Below are 19326 nucleotides of genomic sequence, written 5' to 3' on the forward strand. Positions count from 1 at the left end.
CCTGGGACAGTGGAACCCTGGCCGGTAAACACCATCTTCATCCCAAGCACCTCCAGGCTCGCTCGTCCATATTGCACGGCCTCTCCCGGCGCCTGGCAGATGTGACCGATGTGCAAGGACCCAGCGGCCGGCGCCCGCCCACCCACCCACCAGCCGCGCCCGCAGCCTGAGGAGCTCTTTCCTGCTCAGGTGGACGCTCCAGGCCGCTCCGGCCTCGCCCTCAGCCCTGGAGCTGCACGGGCCCGGGCACCACAGAGCCAGCGAGGCCCTGGCCGGGCAGCAGCCTCAGGCACACTCCCTGGTGGGCTCCACCCTCGCCCGCCGGGTAAACACACTCCAGGGGCACTAAGTCCTGCCCCCCTTCACCCCACCGGCCACACTCCCCAGGCCCCTCCCTTCCCTGCACCAGCTTCCCAGGCTCCCTGAGGCCCTGGATTCCCTCGTCCTGGTTGCTGAGCCGGCTGCCTCGACGGCTACATTTTCAGGAATTTCAAAGCTGATCGCTAAGCACAGCCTCATTAAAATGTAAATTATACAAACTGAGAAAGACGTGAACTCTACTAAGAATAAAGGGCTACATGCCCAGAACGCATGGCTTCCTGGTTACTTTATCACACGGCACCCGACCTCTGCTTTGGGGGCTGCTTACACCGACTGTGCCCTGGGGTGGGGATACCAGGTCCCCCCGAGGCGCCCATCTCTGCCCAGGCCCAGGCCCGCATTCACAGACACCCGCCCCCGCCCCCCCATGCGGTTCCGAGGCGCGGACCGGGCCAGGCTGGGCCACCCAAGCCCACACACGAGGCTGCCCCTGCACCCGGACCTTCTGACCAGGAGGCTGGCCAGCGCGTTCCTCCTCTGAAGGTTTTGTTCGTTCCTCTCCCAGCCCACCCCCCCCCCCCCACCACGGAGAAGGGAGAGGAGGACCCGCAAACACCAGGATGAGCCTCCGCCCGCCCGCAGGGCCCTGAGCCCAGGTACCAGGACGCGGGGGCCGACCCTCCCCACAGCGCCTCCTGGCGGGGAGGTCGGTCGCTGAGCCCAAGGGGCCGGGCCCCGGGCCGCTGTGTCCTCCCCTCTGGGCTCAACTCCTCCCTCCCAGGGACCCGCCACCCTGGACACGACCCCAGGCCCCTCCTCCCCGCCTGGCCCCGCTCCCAGGCCCCTCTCCTGCGGGTAAAAGCGGGTCCCGCCGTGCGCGCGGCACCCACGCCGCTCAGGACGCGAGGCTCCTGAGAGGGGTCCCGCTCCGTCCACGCAGCCTGCCCGGGCCCCACCGGGCTCCTCTCCGCGCCCGCGAGCTGTCTGCCTCTCGCCCTCCCTCTCTGCCGGCGACAGCCTCGCCCCAGGGCCTGGGGAAGGGCCTCCGACCGACCGACCGACCGACCGGGGGCGTGGAGAGGACCCCGGTGTGTCTCTGGTTGGGAGTTGGAGACCGAAGCCGTCGCACCGCCTGGGGCGCGCTCGCCCCGTCGCCGCTGCTCCCGGTGGGCCAGCCGGGCCGCGGGGGGTGGACGCCGGTGCCCGGGCCCAGGGCCCCTCTGGCTGGGAAGCAGAGGCCGCGGGGCGCGCGGGACGGCAGGAGCCGCGCCAGGGGCAGCCCCAGCGCGGGGTGGGCTCCGGGCTGAGACGGGGAAGAAACGAAGGGGCGCCCCCAGGGCGGGGATGGGAGGAGGGAGCGCGGAGCCCTGCTGTCTCCATGACGCCTGCTCCTCCTCCACCTGCGCCGGCGCCGCCGAGCTGCGGGGTCCCTCGGAGGCCGCGGAAGGAGGGGCTGGGGCGTGAGTGTCGGGGTGTCCGAGGGGCTGCTGGGCTGCGGCTCTCGGGTTTAGGGTTAGGGCCTCAGGAGTCCCGGCGCCTCAGTGCCCTCCTCTGTGTAGCGGGCGCTCGGAAGGGGCTCTGGCCGCCCTGGGGCCCGCGGTTTGGAACCGGCGCCGGAACCGAGAGGTATCACAGTCGAGCCCCGCAGAAAAGGCGGGAATGTGTGCGGGGGGGAGGGGTGAGTAGGGGTGACCGTGGCCGTCGTGCGGAGCTCCGCAGCTGTGAGGTCCCCCGCTCCCCAGGCCCGGGACCCCTCCCCGAAGACCGTGGGCCGAGAAGCGGGGTGATCGGGGTGCGGGCGGGGGGGCCAGGAAGCCCGATACGCACCCGCGGGCACACACGGGAGCGCAGAGCCGGGCAGGCCCGTGAGCGCGGGAGGAAGGGGCGCGGAGCGGGGCGCTGAGCGGGCCTCTCGGAAGCAGCGCGGTCCCGCCTCCCCTGGGGCCGCGGGGAGCGTCAGCCCGGAGGCGCCGCTGCCCGGAATCGGAATCGAGCGGCTCCGCTGGCCGGAAAGGCTCGGTCCGCCGGGGCCGCCGCCGAGAAGTCCCCGCCCGCCCGGCACAGGTGGGGGCGGTCCTCTCCGGAGACGTCGCGGGCCTCCCAGCGTCCGGGGCGGGGGGCGGAGTGCGCGGGGAGCGAGCAGTTTGTCACCGATCGGACATCTAAGGAACGGGGAGCGGCCCGCGCCCCCCTCTCTGGACTCGGCAGCGCAGCGAGGCTCCGCTCGGCCGTGCCCCCACCGGCACGCGGTGCCCACCGCCTGAGTCCCCGGGGACCGGCCCCCACGCCCCCGGCCCCAGCCCCGCAAGTGCTCGGGCGGCCGAGCGAGTAGAACAGAAACCTGTCTCGGGGCCCGCGGTGGCCTCCCCGCCCCAGCCCCGGGGGAGGTCGGAGGCATCACGCAGGTGGCCTCCTGGAGTCCGGGGCCTGCCCCCCCCCCCCAGCTCTGAGCTTTCGGGGAAGCGGCGCGGGCCGGGCGGGGGCGGGGGGGCGGGGAGGGGCCCTGGAGCAGGCGGCCCCCCGAGCGCGGCGGCGACCCCCGCAGCTCCGGGGCCCGGGCGCAATTAAAGCGGAATTCCTCCCCCGCTGACGTCGGCGGCGCGCGGCCCCTCCCGCGGCGGCATAAAAGGCGCGGGCTCCGCAGCGCAGGCGGCAGTGGGGGCCGGACAGCGCCTCGGTGCGGAGGAGCCGGAGCCGGAGCGCAGAGCGCGGCCGCCGCGGAGCCCCAGCCGCCGACCGAGCCGAGAGCCGAGCCGCCCGCGCCGGGCCCGCGCCGCAGCCATGCCGGCCGCCCGCGCCGCGCGCACCTGTGCGCTGCTCGCCCTCTGCCTGCTGGGCGGCGCGGCCCAGGACTTCGGGCCCACGCGCTTCATCTGCACCTCGGTGCCCGCGGACGCCGACATGTGCGGCGCGGCCGTGGCGGCGGGCGGCGCGGAGGAGCTGCGGGGCAGCGTGCTGCAGCTCCGCGAGACGGTGCTGCAGCAGAAGGAGACCATCCTCAGCCAGAAGGAGACCATCCGCGAGCTGACGGCCAAGCTGGGCCGCTGCGAGAGCCAGAGCACCCTGGACGCCGGCGCCGGCGAGGCCCGGCCGGGCGGCGGCCGCAAGCAGCCCGCGGCGGGCAAGCACACGCTGGGCGACCCGTCCCGGACCACGCAGGCCGCCGAGACGCTCAGCCAACTCGGGCAAACTTTGCAGTCGCTCAAAACCCGCCTGGAGAACCTCGAGGTCCGCGCGCGCCACGGTGTCCCCTCCGGCGCGCGCGCCCCTCTGCCCTCGCCCACCCCGCTCCCGACCCGGCCGGACCCCCCCGCCCCCGCCTGGCGCGGCGCTGCTGCCCGGGCTGGGCCGCCCCGAGCTCGCGAGGCCCCGCGCCTGGCCACTCGCCCGAGCTCCCCGCCAGGCCGCCCCCGCAGTCGCCCCGAGGGGACCGCGCTGGAGGCTCCCGGCCGGTCCCCGCTGTAACCTGTGGCCCCCTCGCCCCGCAGCAGTACAGCCGGCTCAACTCCTCCAGCCAGACCAACAGCCTCAAGGACCTGCTGCAGAGCAAGATCGACGACCTGGAGCGGCAGGTGCTGTCCAGGGTGAACTCGCTGGAGGAGGGCAAGGGCGGCCCCAAGAACGACACGGAGGAGAGGGCCAAGATCGAGAGCGCCCTGACCTCGCTGCACCAGCGCATCAGCGAGCTGGAGAAAGGTAGCTGCCCCCTGGCTCCCCGCCCCCCAGTGCCTCCCCGAATCCTGCACAGGGTTTGGGGCACCCAGGGCGGTGTTCCGGGGAGGGGACGGGGCCCTGAGCTCTGGCTATGCCTGTGGAAGGGAAGCTGAGAGGGGAAGGGATCGCCTGGGGCCTCGTGCCCCCTGCACACACACACACACACACACACACACACTCACTCACACACACACACACTCACACACACACACACAGACACACACACACACACTCACACACACACACAGACACACACACACACTCGCAGGATCTTCCCGAGCCTGGTTTGTTGAATCTTCAGTAACTTCACCCTGTGGCCTGGTCAGCCAGGCCCTCCCGGGAAGGAAGCCTGGCTGGGAGGGTGAAGGAGGGGGGGCATCTCCGCTGCCCGGGCTGGACCTGGTCTTCCCCGTCCCCACAGACCTGAACAGGTCTCCTCCCAGCCCTCCTGCCCCTCCCCTTTCCTGGGGACACCCCCCCCGGGTTTGATCTTCCCTGTGGAGTGACCCAAAGCCTGGCATCTTGCATCCCCTGCTGTTCCCCGGTCTCCAACTCCGAGGGGCCCCATGGCACCGCGGGGCACACGGATGAGCTTGGCGGCTTAGCCTTGAAGTCGCAGAAATCAAACAAGGTTGTAAAGGGGGGGGGGGGCTGGGCTCAGAGCAGAACCACGTGACCCTTCTCAGACTGCGAAGTGTGCGGATGGATTTAAACAGTGCCATCTTAAGGCACCTTACATAACTGAAAAACAGCTCGGGAGGGGTGGGGGAGGGGGAGGAGGGGAGGGTGGGGGCATGAAAACAATCCCCCCACCCCACCCCACCCCCAGAGAGGCCCCCAGGGCAGGCGACTGGGCCTGAGACTGTGTGGGCAGCACCCAGGAGCCAGGCCTGCCCTGTTCCCTGGCACCTGGCTCAGAGGGCTGCCAGGAGCTGGCCCAGCAGGCCGCCTTCTAGAAACAATCCCTGGCCTGGGCCGGCTCAGTGCTGGGCTCCCCCAGGCCTGGGGCACACTCCGGCCGGTGGGCCTGTGTGTTCCGGCCCCGGGCCAGTGCCCCTGCCCGCTGCTGGGTGGGCATGTCAGGCACATGGCGCACAGGCTGCGTGGGTGGGGAGGGGGCAGGCACGTTCCCTGGAGACATCCCGACAGGCGGGAGCTGGTGGCCGAGTGTGAGGGGCGGCTGCGGCCGGGAGCCTGAGTCTCCAGGAGACACGGGAAGCTCACCCGCGAGTGGGCGAGGGTAACAGCCTCCACGCAGTCACCTCGGCGGCCCCTGGCTGCAGGGCCCCAGCTCCCCGCTGCTCTGCCCTCTCGGGGCTCCAGGCAGCTGCTGGGGTGGCCTGGGAGCGAGTGGTCCTCGGGGCTAGTGGGCTGGTCGAGGGAGGAGTGACCAGGAGCAGCAGCTGCAGCCTGGAGGGCGTGTGCCGGGCGCTGGGCCTGGCCGGCTCGGTGGGGACCCAGGAGAGAAGCGCGTTTCTGGGCTCGCGTTTCTGAGCTCGTCAGCAGCCAGCAGCCTGCATTCAGGTCGGGCCCGGAGGGGCTGCTGGCCTCTTTCCTCGGGGCCACACCTTGGAGGGCCACCCCCTCCCCAGGCCCCCGCAGCCCAGGTACAGGCTCCCCCACCCCAGCCGCCCCGGGGCTGGGACCTGGGCCAGCTCCCCTGCTCACGCCCCGCGCTCCGGGACAGGCCCCTGCCCCCGCCCCCGCCCCCGGCCTCCCTCCAGCGCTCCCCGGGGTGCAGGCGTCAGGACTGTGTCCGCCCTCCCCAGGCCAGAAGGACAGCCGCCCCGGGGACAAGTTCCAGCTCGCGTTCCCGCTGCGGACCAACTACATGTACGCCAAGGTGAAGAGGAGCCTGCCCGAGATGTACGCCTTTACCGTGTGCATGTGGCTCAAGTCCAGCGCCGCGCCCGGCGTGGGCACGCCCTTCTCCTACGCCGCGCCCGGCCAGGCCAACGAGCTGGTCCTCATCGGGTGGGGCAGCAACCCCATGGAGCTCCTCATCAACGACAAGGTGGGCGCCGGCCCCAGGTGCTGCTCTGGCCCCGGGGCGGCCTGCCAGGCGGGGCCGAGGGAGGGGAGGGAGAGACCAGGAAGCCCTGGCCCGTGTGGCTCAGGGATAGAGCGTCGGCCTGCGGACTGAAGGGTCCTGGGTTCGATTCCGGTCAAGGGCACATACCTCGGTTGCGGGTTCCCTGGCCCTGGTTGGGGTGCATGCGGGAGGCAACCGATCGATGTGTCTCTCTCACATCGATGTCTCTCCCTCTCCCGTCCACCCTCTCTAAAAAAAATCAATGGAAAAACATCCTTGGGTGAGGATTAACACACACGCACACACACACGCACACGCACACAGACCAGGGAGAAGGGAGGGGCGCCCTTGCCTGGCTCCATGAACGGGGTGAAGCTGGAACCTCCCCAGACAGATAGCGAAGGAGATGGGGGGCCCTCCTTCCCACAGATCAGTCCCTGAATTCTCCCTGCTTCGGGGAGCATCGATGCTCTAGGGGGGGGGTGCCCCTAGAAATTCCTCCTGAGTCCACACCCATCTGCTTAGCCCCGACCCCTTGGAGGGCAGCCTGTCCCTCCGTGAGCCTCCACACCTCGGCCTCCGTACCCGCGGGTCAGCTGCCAGCAGTCACACGCCCCAGCCTCTCTGCCGTGTTGGTGGCAACTGTCTGAAACCCAGGCTGGAAATGGGGTGCCCAGCCCATGGGGCCATGCCTTTCTGGGCCCCATTTCCCCTTGGGTGTGCGGCACCACCCACCCCGCGGGTGCCTGAAACTCCGGCCGGAGCTGCACAGGCGGCTGCCCTCTGCCCTGGCGTCTCAGATGCTCTGCCAGGCCGGCGGGTGCCGAGCAGAGGGCTGGCGGCAAGGCCCGGGGAGTGATGCGGGGGGCTCTCCCTCAGGGCTTGTAGTGTAGGCTCGGCGGGGGGGGGGGGGCGGGGGGCTCTCCCTCAGGGCCTGTTGTGTAGGCTTGGCCGGGGGGTGGGGCGGGGGGGGAGGGAGGAGGTTGTGATTCAGATGGACGTCGGGCCCCGATGGGTCACAGCCCCTCTGCTGCGCCTCGACCCCCCCACGCACGGGCGGCAGGTGGCAGAGCGGCCATGGTCCTGTGATCCACCTTCAAGTGCGACGGGAGCCGTCACAGGACTCACCTGAGCCCGTGTGTCACACGCGTCCTTCTCCGTCCCAGGTGGCCAAGCTGCCCTTCGTCATCAACGACGGGAAGTGGCACCACATCTGCGTCACCTGGACCACCCGGGACGGGGTCTGGGAGGCCTACCAGGACGGCACCCAGGGCGGCAACGGCGAGAACCTGGCGCCCTATCACCCCATCAAGCCCCAAGGCGTGCTGGTGCTGGGCCAGGAGCAGGTACTGGCCGGGGCAGCACGGGGCGCCCAGATCCACAGGCCAGCAGGGGAGAGGGGGGAGGGATGAGGAGGAGGCGAGCTGCAGAGGGAGGTGAGTTATGCAGCAGTTTGGGGGGCGCTGACTGAGTGGGCGTGGGTCTCAGCCTGGCTGGGGAGGCCACTCCTGCTCCGCGGTGCGCAGTTCGCGCCCCGGGAGGGTGTGTCGCCATCGGCACCTGGAGGGCAGCGGCGGCAGCGGAGCCAGGCCTTCCTGTCTCCAGAGCCTGTTCCCGTTGGCGATGGGGCCGGCAAAGTGGGCCCCAAGTCCCTGGACTAGAAGTAGGGGATGTGCGGGTGCGGCCGAGACCCGGCTCATGGCTGCCCGCTGCCCCCTGCCCTGCTGAGCTACCGGCCGCGGGAGAGAGCCGCTCCGCCTCGGGCACAGGTGGCCGGCAGCGCCCCTTTCCCGGGCTCCCTGTGGGGGACAGTGTGAAGACCCAGAGACCGGACAGGGGACCGTGAGAGCCCCAGGCGGGGAGGCTCGGGCCCCGCCCCAGCCCCCACCCCCCCCACCCTCACCCTCTGCGTTTCTCCGAAGGACACGCTGGGCGGCGGGTTTGATGCCACCCAGGCGTTCGTGGGCGAGCTGGCGCACTTCAACATCTGGGACCGCAAGCTGACCCCAGGCGAGGTGTACAACCTGGCCACCTGCAGCTCCAAGGCCCTCGCCGGCAACGTCATCGCCTGGGCCGAGCCCCACATCGAGATCTTCGGGGGCGCCACCAAGTGGACATTCGAGGCCTGTCGCCAGGTCAACTGAAGCCCCGCCCGCCCGCCCGCCCCTCCTCTGCTTGTGCCGCGACGACTGTCCTGTCTCCCTCCCCAGGAATGACTCCAGGCCATTGCCCTCGCGTGTGCGCACACACACACACACACACACACACACGCATGCACACACACGTCACACGCGCACACACAGCGCCGCGTTTCGCAGCCCGGCTTCCCGTCCCGAGGACGCCCGTTCCCCAGGAGGCCCCAGGCCGGTGACGCAGGCGACACTCTGAGCCATGCAGTAGGTGAGAGGCTGCGTGTGCGTGTGTGCGCGTGTGCGCGTGTGCGAGCGCCTGTGCCTGCGTCGATGAGTGCGAGTCTCCAGGGAGGCTCTTCTTTCAGAACGAGGTGTTTCATTTCCTCCTTCGTGGTGCCCGGAAGCCATGGGCCGTGGCTCAGCGTCGTCGCATTTGTCTTTGTTTGCAGAGCCTGTCCGCGCTGCCGCCCTCTCGATAGCGTGAATGTGGCTCAGCGTTTGCTGACGGCGGGGCCTGTCCGGGGGGTTACCCTGGGGTGGAGCCAGTTCTCTCGGAGGCTGAAGGCAGGAGTGTCCTGGGAGGGCCCAGCTGCGCTGGGCAGAGGCAGTGGGAGGGGGGTCCTGCCTCGGGCATCGTGGGGGCGGGCTCCCGCCTCCCTTTCAGCCGCCTGAGAGAGGCGTGCTCCCCCCACCCCCCTTCTGCCTCTGGTGATAGACAAGCAGAGCCTTCAGGGGGCGGCTGAGAGGGAAACCCACCCCTGATTAGGACCCGGCCATGCAGGGCCACCCACAGCCATACTCCTCCCCGCTCAGGGCCCAGGGAGGGCTCTGCAAGTCCTGGGGGGGGCGGGGCGGGGAGGCAGACATGGCCAGGCCCGCCCTGACATGGCCCCGCCCACTCCCCCCGTGCAGGGCTCCAGGCTGGGATGTCCCCAGCTGGTGACACTGAGACCCAACCCTGTTCAACCGTGTTTCTTCCCCGTGAAAAGCCATCCTGCACATTCCTTCTAGTCCTGCGGGGAGGCGTGTGCGTGCGTGTGTGTGCGCTGTGTGCACGTGTGTTGTGTGCGTGTGTGTTGTGCGCGTGCATTAAGTGAGAGCGCGCTCAGATGGAGTGTGCCCAGGGTGGGGGGGCTCCCTGCCTTTTGCAGCATCTGGGGGTCGCACGCCCCGAGGGCACCTGGACTCAAAACGGCAAATGGCCAGCATGTCTTTCTGGACCCCTGCCCCCTGCCCGGCTCCCCTGCAGCCGCAGACCTCCCTTCCGGGGCGCAGGGGTCCCCCGTCCTGTCCCCCAGGGGCGCCTGTCCCCCTAAGGCAGGCCCGTCCTGTGTCGGAACCCAGTGCACCTGTGTGTCCGTGTTGGTGTCTGTGCGCGTGTCCACGTGGGCGTCTGCACGGTGCCCGCTGCCGGCCCACAATGCCTCGCTCTCGTGCAGAGGCCGTGTCCAGGCTGCGCCCCGCGGCTCAGCAGTGGCTGCTTCTGACCCTTGTGCTTCGTCCGGGCCTAGGCCTTGGCACCTGGGGGTCTGCGGGGCCTCCTCTGCTTGCATGTCCCTCGGGGTGGCGCGTCCCCGGCTCCCTCAGTCCCGTGTGGTTCCCTGTCTGCATGGACTTCTCCAGTCCTGTGTTCTGTGCCGAGTGCCACCCATTGTCCCGTGACCATCCATGTAGCTACTGAGAACGGCTGCGGAAGCCAGCGAGGGCGCCGGGGGAGGTCCGCGGGCCTCTCCCCCTCCCCGCTCCCCAACACCAAGCGAGCAGTATCCCCTGTAGGAAGAGAACAGGCCTAGAGCACCCCCCGGAGAGCGTGAGCTTGGAAGCACCCCTAGACCAGACCGCCCCTCCCCTCGGCCACCGGGAGCGGCTGCGAGGCCAGGCCCAGGCTCGGTGCTCTCGGGCAGCGCCCCCACCCGCCCCTGCCAGGCCCGGGACCCAGACCCCAGACCGCCTGCCCAGCGGGCGTGGTGGGAGCTGTCCGTTCAGGACCACAAGCCATCCTCTGCCCTCACCCCGACGGGCAGAGCATCCCAGATGCTACAGACGCGACGTCTGTGTCCACCTCCGACCCTTCCCCCGCCTGCCCCTCCCCTGACGCCCCCCGCGGTGCCAGGGAACCCAGCTGACATTTAGCTCCCTCCCCGCCCCTCCCCGGAGCCTGTGCAAGCCCCTCGACGCCCTCACTGTGTTAACACTTGGCCCTTGGCCGCCCTGAGAGGGGCTGACACAGCCACAGATCTAACCCGTTAGTTCCCATCTCCTCCGTAATCGGACGGATGCCCCTCGCACTGACACCCACGCCTTTCTCAGGTAAGCCATTTTATAAACACGGAGATAGACGCACTGTGGGGGCGCCCAGTCCCACGGCCCCCGCGCCCCAGGCGGGAGCGCCGCCCGCAGGCTCCCCCTCGGGGTGGGGGCCTGAGATCCCACTTGAATCGTAAGCCTTCTTGCTTTTGATAACACGGAATTCTTTCTCTTACTGTAGAAGACAAAGTTTATTACCAAAACAAGAGTATTTTTATGAAAGAAAAGGACAAACCCAGAAATCCACCCTATCTTCCCCGGCCAATACCTTCAGGCTCCGCCGCCACGCTGGGCTGAAAGCGCGTAGTTGGGAGAAAGACACGTTTTGTATGCTTCTCTTCTTTGCTTTTGTAGACCCCCGCCCCCCATTCCTTCCTCAGACGCAAAGATCCCTTTGTCACCAGCCCTGGGGCCTGGGACCAAGGGGGTGTCTCGTGGGCAGCGGAGGGGAGAGAGGCTGACGCGAGGTTCGCGGCCACCCCTCGCGGTCACCCGGGGAGCTCGGGGGCGCGTGGGGACCGGGATGTGAACGGGCCAGGCCTGGGGCTCGGAGTGGACGTGTCGGGTGGACCGAGTTGAGGCCTCGAGGAACGAGGGTTGTGTGTGGTTCGCGGGAAGGGGATGGGATCCCCTGTGACCTCGCGGCGGCCAGGCCGTGGCTGGAAGCGGGGGCGTGTGGAGCCACCTCTCGCGCCACGGCGTGTGAACGAGGCAGCCGTCGGCGGGCCCCGGGCAGCTCGGAAGGGGAACAGGCATCTGAGGAGAGAGCCCGGTACTCACGCTCCCGACTGTGTCTGATTTGCCAAAACAAAACCCCTGACGACACAGCAAGCCCCCGGCTGCCGCTGCCGTGTACATACTGTAGCATATGGGAGAGATCGGTGTACCCCACTTTTTCATTATTTGCCAACCAAAGCTGAACATTTTCATACGACTCGCAGCCCTGGCCCCGCCACGGGGCAACCCCAGGACCGCCACCTCCCCTCGCGACCGGGAAACGCACCATTTTTACTGGTCTCCCTGCTTCCTCTCCTTTTCTTGCTGAAACATGAATTGTCGAGTTTATTTTTACACAGTAAAGAGTGAGAAAGACTGGTCTCCTTGCAATGTCTGCACCTCCACCCGCCGGACACCTCAGGGGACCACCCAGGGGACCCTTGCCCGCTTTGCCGGGTGCCGACACTCCCGGCCACTGGGACATTGGGGGAGGGACGGGCCTCCGGCCGCAGGTGCAGCTGTCAGAACAGAGAGGCACACGGATTGATCCCCATCCCCCGCACGCACGCTCACCTGTGGACACGCACACTCACACCCATGCACACTCGCACCCGCCTGTGCACACATGTGGACACGCACACTCATACCCATGCACACTCACACCCGCCCGTGCACACTCATGCTCACATGCATGTGGACGTGCACACACACTCGTGCACACTCATGCACATACCCGCCCACGCAGTCATGCTTGCACACTCACTCACATGTGCGCACACATACCCCCCCCACACACACCCGTGCGCGCGCACACACCTGCACACACTCACACGTGGACATGCGCACTGGTTCCGGAAGGCACTGAGACCCTGCTGCACAGTCCTCCCGGGCGTCTGGACACCGCCCTGAACTGGGCCTTCGGCGCTGAGGCCCCAAAGCCCTGGGAGCTGGAGACCTGGCTGGTTGGGGGATCTTCCGAGGTTGGGCCCTGGGACGACCTGCACTTTCAGCACCTCCCGCTTAGGGGGCGGGCGGAGAGGGGGTTAGGGAACCGAAAGCCACAACCGAGCCCTTGGAAACCTCCTTTCCGCCGCCCTCCCCCTCCCCTCCTCCCTCCCCCTTCCCTCCTCCCTCCCCTCTCCCCTCCCCCTCCCTCCTCCCCTCCCTCTCCCCTCCCCCTCCCTCCTCCCCTCCCTCTCCCCTCCCCCTCCCTCCTCCCCTCCCCCTCCCTCCCCCTTCCCCCTCCCTCCCCTCCCTCCTCCCCTCCCCCTCCCTCCCCCTTCCCCCTCCCTCCCCTCCCTCCTCCCCTCCCCCTCCCTCCCCCTTCCCCCTCCCTCCCCCTCTCCCCTCCCCCTCCCTCCCCCCTTTCCCCCTCCCCCTCCCTCCCTCTTAGGGACACATTTCTGAGCCAGCCCCCGGGCCCAGTGCCGTCCAGCCGGCTCCCGCTCCTGCTCCGGCTCCGGGTGTGGAACCCTGAAGGCACATGGCGGGGCTGAGTGGGCGGGCCTCCGGCTTAAGACGGTGCCAGGGAAGCCTCGGGTCCCCTGCTGCGAGCTGTGCTTCTGGTCCGGGCCGGCGGCGGCCATCTGCTAGGTGGGCAGAGGCTCGTGTTCGGTGCAGAACTGGCTGCGAGGGGAGCCAGCCGGCGAGGAGCTGCCCGAGGCGCAGGGCGGGGCCGGGGAGCCGGGGCTGCAGAGACACCCCTGCCCCCGGGGCCAGGCTCCGGGCCTTTCCTAAAGTGTAGGGGCCTTTGCACTGCCCCCCTTTACAGCTTCATTGAGGTACAATGAACGATCATACAATCCGCCCACTTAAAGTGTACGGTCGCCCGGCCAGTGTGGCTCAGTGGTTGAGTGTCGACCTAGGAACCAGGCGGTCAGGGCTCACGCCCGGGTCGTGGGCTGGATCCCCCAGGGTGGGGCGTGCAGGAGGCAGCCGATCAGTGATTCATTGATGTTTCTCTCTCTCTCCTTCTCCCTTCCTCTCTGAAATCAATAAAGATATATTTAAAACAAAGTGTACAATTCAATGGCTTTGGAATATTTTATTACTGATTTTTAAAAATTGTGGTAAATACATAGTATTTAGCCTTTTAATGTTTGTAAGTACGCGGTTCAGTGCTGCCCAACCACAGACTCTGTCCCCAAAGCTCGCTCAGGGCTCCAAGCAGACACTGTCCCCATTGAACACCAACACCCCCCACCCCCCACCCCCCCGCCTCTGATCGCCTGCCCGCCCTGTGCACCCGGCTGGTGCAGGCCCGCGTGTCCCTGGGATCACGGGGACTTCCCCTTGTGACGGCTTCCTTCACGGAGCACCGCGTCCGCGGGCCCATCCACACGGCAGCGGGCGGCGCCCTTCCTTCTGACGCCGAGGAACCGCCCTCCCCATGGACAGGCCACACCTGCGTATCCATCACCTGCGGGCGGACTGGGCTGACGCGCCTTTCCGTGCGAATGCTGCTGCTGGGGACATGGGCGTCCACGTATGTTCCAGTCCTGGCTCTCCGTTCCCTTGGACCCACACACAGAGGTGGAATCGCATGGCAATTCTGTGTTTAGCTTCTGCATTGATGGATTGATTTCAGAGAGAGACATGGGTGTGTGGGCCTCCTTATGCAGACAGCCACTGGGCACTTCTTGTACGTGCCCGACCAGAGATCAAACCCGCAACCCTGGCGGATGGGGACGAAGCTCTCACCAACCGGGCTCCCGGCCGGGCTCCAGGCTCAGCCTGGTGAGGCGCGAACCACCAAATGGCTGCCTGTCGTGGCTGCAGCGTCTGTCGTTCCACGGCCAAGTCCTGGGCTCTGCCTTCCCGCCGACGGGGGCCTTTCTGCCGTTTTATTTCGCTGCGGGTGCCAGTCAGTGGGTGCGGGGCGGGTCTCCCTGTGGCCTGAGTGGCATCTCCCAGTGGCTGTGAGTGGGGGGTGGTCGCGTGCTGACCGGTTGCTGTGTGTCTGCGTGGAGACCTGGCTCATCCACTCCTTCGCCCGTTGAAAGCGGTGCTGGCTGCTGGGTGGCAGGAGCTCTTATGCGTCCGGGTGTGAGTCCCTACGGGTGGGCCACTGGCCTCTGCCCACCTGTCTCCTCACCCCCGAGGGTGCCCGCTGAGGTTCAAGGGCATTGAGTCTCGACGAGCCAGCTGATCTGGTTCTCTCTCCGCCTGTGCGTCGGTGTCACCTTGAGAAGCAGTTTGCTGACCGACCTCCACGCCTCGCCGGGCACCCCACCCCCGTGGATGGTCTGCGTGTCACTCCGAGGCCTCGCACCGTGTTGGCCGCTCGTGCGAGCCACGCGCAGTCTCACCGGAGCTGCGGGCAGGGCCGGCCTCCCCCCCACAGAGGCCCCCCTGGCTTCACGCTCTGGCTCTGGGCCTGGCGCCGCGGAAGTTCTGTTCTCGAAGAATCCAGGCTGTCGGCGCAGATGCTGAGAGAAGGAAACACCGACTGCTGCCGCCCGGGACCAGCTTGGCTGAGCGAGGAGAAGCGGGGGGCGAGGAGAAGCGGGGACGGGGGGGGGGGGTGCCGGGGGGGGGTGAGGAGAAGCGGGGGGGGGTGCCGGGGGGGGGTGAGGAGAAGCGGGGGGGGGGCCGGGGGGCTTCCGAGTGGCTGCCGGTCCAGGGGTGGGGGGTCCGGCAGGGAGGAGCGGGCGAGGGGAGGGGAACGGGGAGCTGAACTTCCTGCGCGGCGGGACTGGGGTTTTCACAGACGCCCTGGGAGCGGACATGAGCGCCCGGAACAGAGTAGGGACGGAGGGAACAGAGTAGGGACGGAGGGAACAGAGAAGGACGGAGGGAACAGAGTAGGGACGGAGGGAACAGAGTAGGGACGGAGGGAACAGAGAAGGACGGAGGGAACAGAGAAGGACGGAGGGAACAGAGAAGGACGGAGGGAACAGAGAAGGACGGAGGGAACAGAGAAGGACGGAGGGAACAGAGTAGGGACGGAGGGAACAGAGAGGGACGGAGGGAACAGAGAAGGACGGAGGGAACAGAGAAGGACGGAGGGAACAGAGAAGGACGGAGGGAACAGAGAAGGACGGAGGGAACAGAGTAGGACGGAGGGAACAGAGAAGGACGGAGGGAACAGAGAAGGACGGAGGGAACAGAGAAGGACGGAGGGAACAGAGAAGGACGGAGGGAACAGAGAAGGGACGGAGGGAACAGAGAAGGGACGGAGGGAACAGAGAAGGACGGAGGGAACAGAGAAGGACGGAGGGAACAGAGAAGGGACGGAGGGAACAGAGAAGGACGGAGGGAACAGAGAAGGACGGAGGGAACAGAGAAGGACGGAGGGAACAGAGAAGGACGGAGGGAACAGAGAAGGGACGGAGGGAACAGAGAAGGGACGGAGGGAACAGAGAAGGACGGAGGGAACAGAGAAGGACGGAGGGAACAGAGTAGGGACGGAGGGAACAGAGAAGGGACGGAGGGAACAGAGAAGGGACGGAGGGAACAGAGAAGGACGGAGGGAACAGAGTAGGGACGGAGGGAACAGAGAAGGGACGGAGGGAACAGAGAAGGGACGGAGGGAACAGAGAGAGACAGCGGCCGAGGGGCAGCGAGCGGGAGCGGAAAGGGAGGGCTGAGCAGGAGCGTGGAAACCCTCCCGGGACACGGTCTTCCACCACGTACAGGCGGGGGCTGTCCCGGGTTGAACAGTGTCCCCCAGTTTCGTGCCCACCCGGGACCCGTGAATTCCATCTCACCTGGAAGTAGGGGCTTTGCACACGTGAACAGTTGAGATGGACACACGGGACCCGGGGCTCTACTCCAATGACCGGGCCCTTATTCCAAGAGGGAAATGCGGGCAAAGGCTCCGCGACGCTGGGAGAGGCCCGTGAAGATGGAGGCAGAGCCTGGAGTGACGCCCCACAGCCCAGGGCGGCCAGGGGCCCGGCAGCCACCAGTGCCGAGAGGACGACATGGGCCAGCTGCTCTCGGAGCCGCAGAAGGACCCAGACTCCTGACCTCAGGCGCGCGGTCCCCAGAAGTGGGAGGAGATAAAAACCTACTGTTCCAAGTGCCCCCCCCCGCCCCCGTCTGTGGCACAGGAACCGAATAGAGGCTCAGCTTCTAGCCTTGTCCAAGGAGAGGGAGCCCCGAGGCTGGAGGGGCGGGCGGGCCTCGAGCTCCAGTTTCCGCTCTCCAGGGCTCAGGGCTCAGGGCTGCCCAGGCTGCCGGCCCCCAGAAAGGGAGGCCATAAGCTCTGGTCAGAGGTGCCCCCCCCCCCCCCCCCGCTTGCCCGTGCACCTACCTCCCCCACCCGGACCGGCTGGTCCCTCATCCTGCCCCTGTCCCCCACCCCCTTGCCCCGACCAAAAGGAGAGGCCGAGAACATTGGGGAGCCCAGAAAAGAACACGGAGTATCGCGCACAGTTGGCTGGAGAATTTAGTTTTAAAATAAATAAATAAAATGTAATTATGTAACTACCATGTGTTTGGTGTGAAAATCTGGAAAACACGAAAGCAGAGCCCGGATCCCCAGATCCAGCCACTGGCGCGCAGGACCTTCCTCCAGCCTTTGCTCGGCGCCCGCACTCCTGTCACTGTCCTGGGAGTCAGGCTCTGGGGGGTCCGGGAACAGGGTCCCGCCCGGCTCCCGGGCCTCACAGCCATGTTTTCCTTCCTTCTTCGCGGGACAGTCCACGCCCTGGGTCGGCCCGCAGGGTCCACCAGGGTCCACCGCTGGCCCAGATGACGGTCCCTGTCCTCGGGGACCTTGCGGCCCAATGGCACTCTCACCCCCAGCACCCCTCCCTCTCCTCCCTCTGACCGGGCTGCCCCATTTCAGGCCCCTCCAGCTGACTAGCCCCGAACCCAGGAGGGAGGAGGCAGAGGGGACTCTGCTGAGCTCTGGGCGTCTGGGAACCTCCCTTCCAGAACCGAGGTCGGCTGGAGCCAAGCCGCCGCCTCCAGGGAGCCCCCCCGACCTTCTCCTGCGTCCCCCCCTTGGCCAGGCAGGAAGAAGGGGAGGCCCGAGGCAGGAGCGGCCAGGGGCGGGCTGTTTGCGCGGGAGGTCAGCTGCGGCTGCGGCTTCGCTTCCAGGCCGGAGGGCGGACGGTGGGTGTCAGATGCTCTGAAAACGTTAATGGGGGTCAACGGGGCTTCTGCGGCCTCCAGCCTCCTCCCGCCGCCACCGCACGGGGGACGGGACCTGCGGGTGCAGAAGCCTCAAGCCCAGCTGGGCAGGCGGGACCCTGAGACGCCGAGTGGGGTTGCCTCAGCAACGCCCTCAGGCGCACAGCCTCGGAGGGGCTCAGCCTTGCGGCTTCCGGTAGGCGGGACCAGAGGGGGAGGGGCGGGGCTTACGGGGGGGGGCGGCCGGCACAACCCCCACCCCCACCCCCACCCCAGTCCACCCGCTGACCTGCCGGCTGTAGCTTCCAAACACCCCGGAACTGACCCTCCTCCCGCCCTGGGCCGGCCGCCTCTGTCACCCCATTACTGCCCTGACCGGGCGCCGGTCTCCCGGCTTCACCCCGCTGTCCATCTCAACCCAACAGCCAGTCCTCGTGGAAAACTGCTGTTCCTGCTCCAGGCTCCCCGGTCCCTCCGGGACAGTCAGGGCTCCCCCACCGCCCCGCCCGGGCCTGCTGGTCCTGCCCCAGGGCCTTTGCACCTGCTGTCCCCGGCCTGCTCATGCACCCGCTCCCTGCTGTTTCTCTGGAGGTCTTGTCACCATCTGACTTGTTTCATAGGTGACTGACCTGCTCAGGTCAGAGCAGGAGCTCAGTAATTGTGGACAGAGCCGGTGACGGAGGGTCCCCCCACAGCACCCCCTTTTGTGAGTAGAGGGAAGGGGAACCAGCAAGGATTGGGCGACGGCCGTATCTTACTTCCCTCCCTCCCTCCCTCCAGCGTGAGGACCGTGGCACTCAGACACAGCGCCCGCCCCGCGTGGGTCCTCTGGCTGCAGCTGCCATTGGCTCGGGCCGCGCTGTGCCCGGCGCTGGGCTGCATGGAGGGGCCTGTGCCCGCGGGGCTCAGCCTGGTGGTCAGGCCATGCAGAGGGCGAGAGCCCAGCACAGCAGCAGGCGGAGGCGGGTCGGCTCCCAGAGCCCAGTCTCCGCAAGTCCTCCCAGCGGCAGCTCTGGCGTGAAGCGCACTTGGACCCGGTCACGCTGGATGCGGCTCTCGGCTCCGTCCTCACGCTGAGGCCCGTCTTTTACGAGCGAGGAGACAGGCTCAGGCCGGTAGCCCCTGACCCATCACGCCCCCAGGACACGGAGGTCCAGGCCCGGCAGCTCTGGGCTGAGAAGCCTGTGCTGCTCTGGGCACGATGCCTCCTCTCAGGCAGGCCGGCCGCCAGGGGCGCCCAGAAGCCCATCCAAATGTCGGCCGCACCCCCGCGGCCTCGGCTCCGGGAGAGGAGATCCTGGCAGGGTGTGTGGTCGGGCACGGGGCACCGCCATCTGGCAGCCAGAAGCTCTGGGTCAGTCAGGAGCCGGAGGCACCTGGCTGCCCCCCCCACCCCTCCCTCCGGCTCCGGAGCCCACGGGTCCAGGGCTGCGTCAGCGGCGGAGGCTGCACTGCCCTTCTGGCCCGGGGCCCTGGTCCTGGAACAGGCATCTGTTCCGCCTCAACCCCCACCGGCAGGGCATCCGTGGCCCCTGGAGCTCAGAGCAAGGAGACCGGAGCCCGGGAAAGGCCACACTCCGCCCTGTGCCTGCCAAGTGGCAGCGCATCCCTGGCAGGGCCTGCCTGGCATTGCCCTCGCCACGGAGGCTTCCCCAGGGCGACCCCCAGGGCCCTGCCTTGCCAGGCTCCCTGTGCCAGGTGGTGCTGCTCAGGCTGAGGGAGGGAGGGAGGGCCAGAGCTGATGATGCCTGGCCAGGACGAGGGAGGGCAGCCCCACCCCCGTCCATGGTGCGGCCCCCGAGTGGCCGGGCCTGCAGCCTGCCCTCGGGGAGCTCATCTCTGGCCTCTACCTGAGGGTGCCCCTCCCTGCCTGCAGGCCCCTCCTCGGGCCCGGGCACCATGAAACCCGTGCCCCCACCGCACCTTGGGCGTGGGCATCACTCCAGACCCAGGGGGATCCTTCGCCATCACAGTCACCACCGTCAGCCACAGGCGGCTCGGCCACCCCCTCACGCCCGGCGA

At 68.0% G+C, this 19326-nt stretch overlaps 1 protein-coding gene across 2 annotated transcripts; it reads left to right on the forward strand.

Annotated features, from left to right (window-relative positions):
* The first annotated feature begins 2918 nt into the window (after positions 1–2918).
* Positions 2919–11601, forward strand: NPTX1 (neuronal pentraxin 1). 2 transcript variants are annotated; one of them, XM_036341717.1, is made up of 5 exons: positions 2919–3549; positions 3813–4017; positions 5805–6049; positions 7234–7413; positions 7990–11601. In XM_036341717.1, the coding sequence occupies exons 1-5, from the start codon at positions 3103–3105 to the stop codon at positions 8209–8211; spliced, it is 1299 nt and encodes a 432-aa protein (XP_036197610.1). In that variant the 5' UTR covers positions 2919–3102; the 3' UTR covers positions 8212–11601. The 2 variants fall into 2 exon arrangements, with proteins under 2 accessions (XP_036197610.1, XP_036197609.1); XM_036341716.1 differs by having other exon boundaries at positions 2924–3549; positions 3810–4017.
* Positions 11602–19326: the final 7725 nt, after the last annotated feature.

Source organism: Myotis myotis, unplaced genomic scaffold, assembly GCF_014108235.1.
Source record: "Myotis myotis isolate mMyoMyo1 unplaced genomic scaffold, mMyoMyo1.p scaffold_m19_p_17, whole genome shotgun sequence".
Taxonomy (NCBI): domain Eukaryota; kingdom Metazoa; phylum Chordata; class Mammalia; order Chiroptera; family Vespertilionidae; genus Myotis; species Myotis myotis.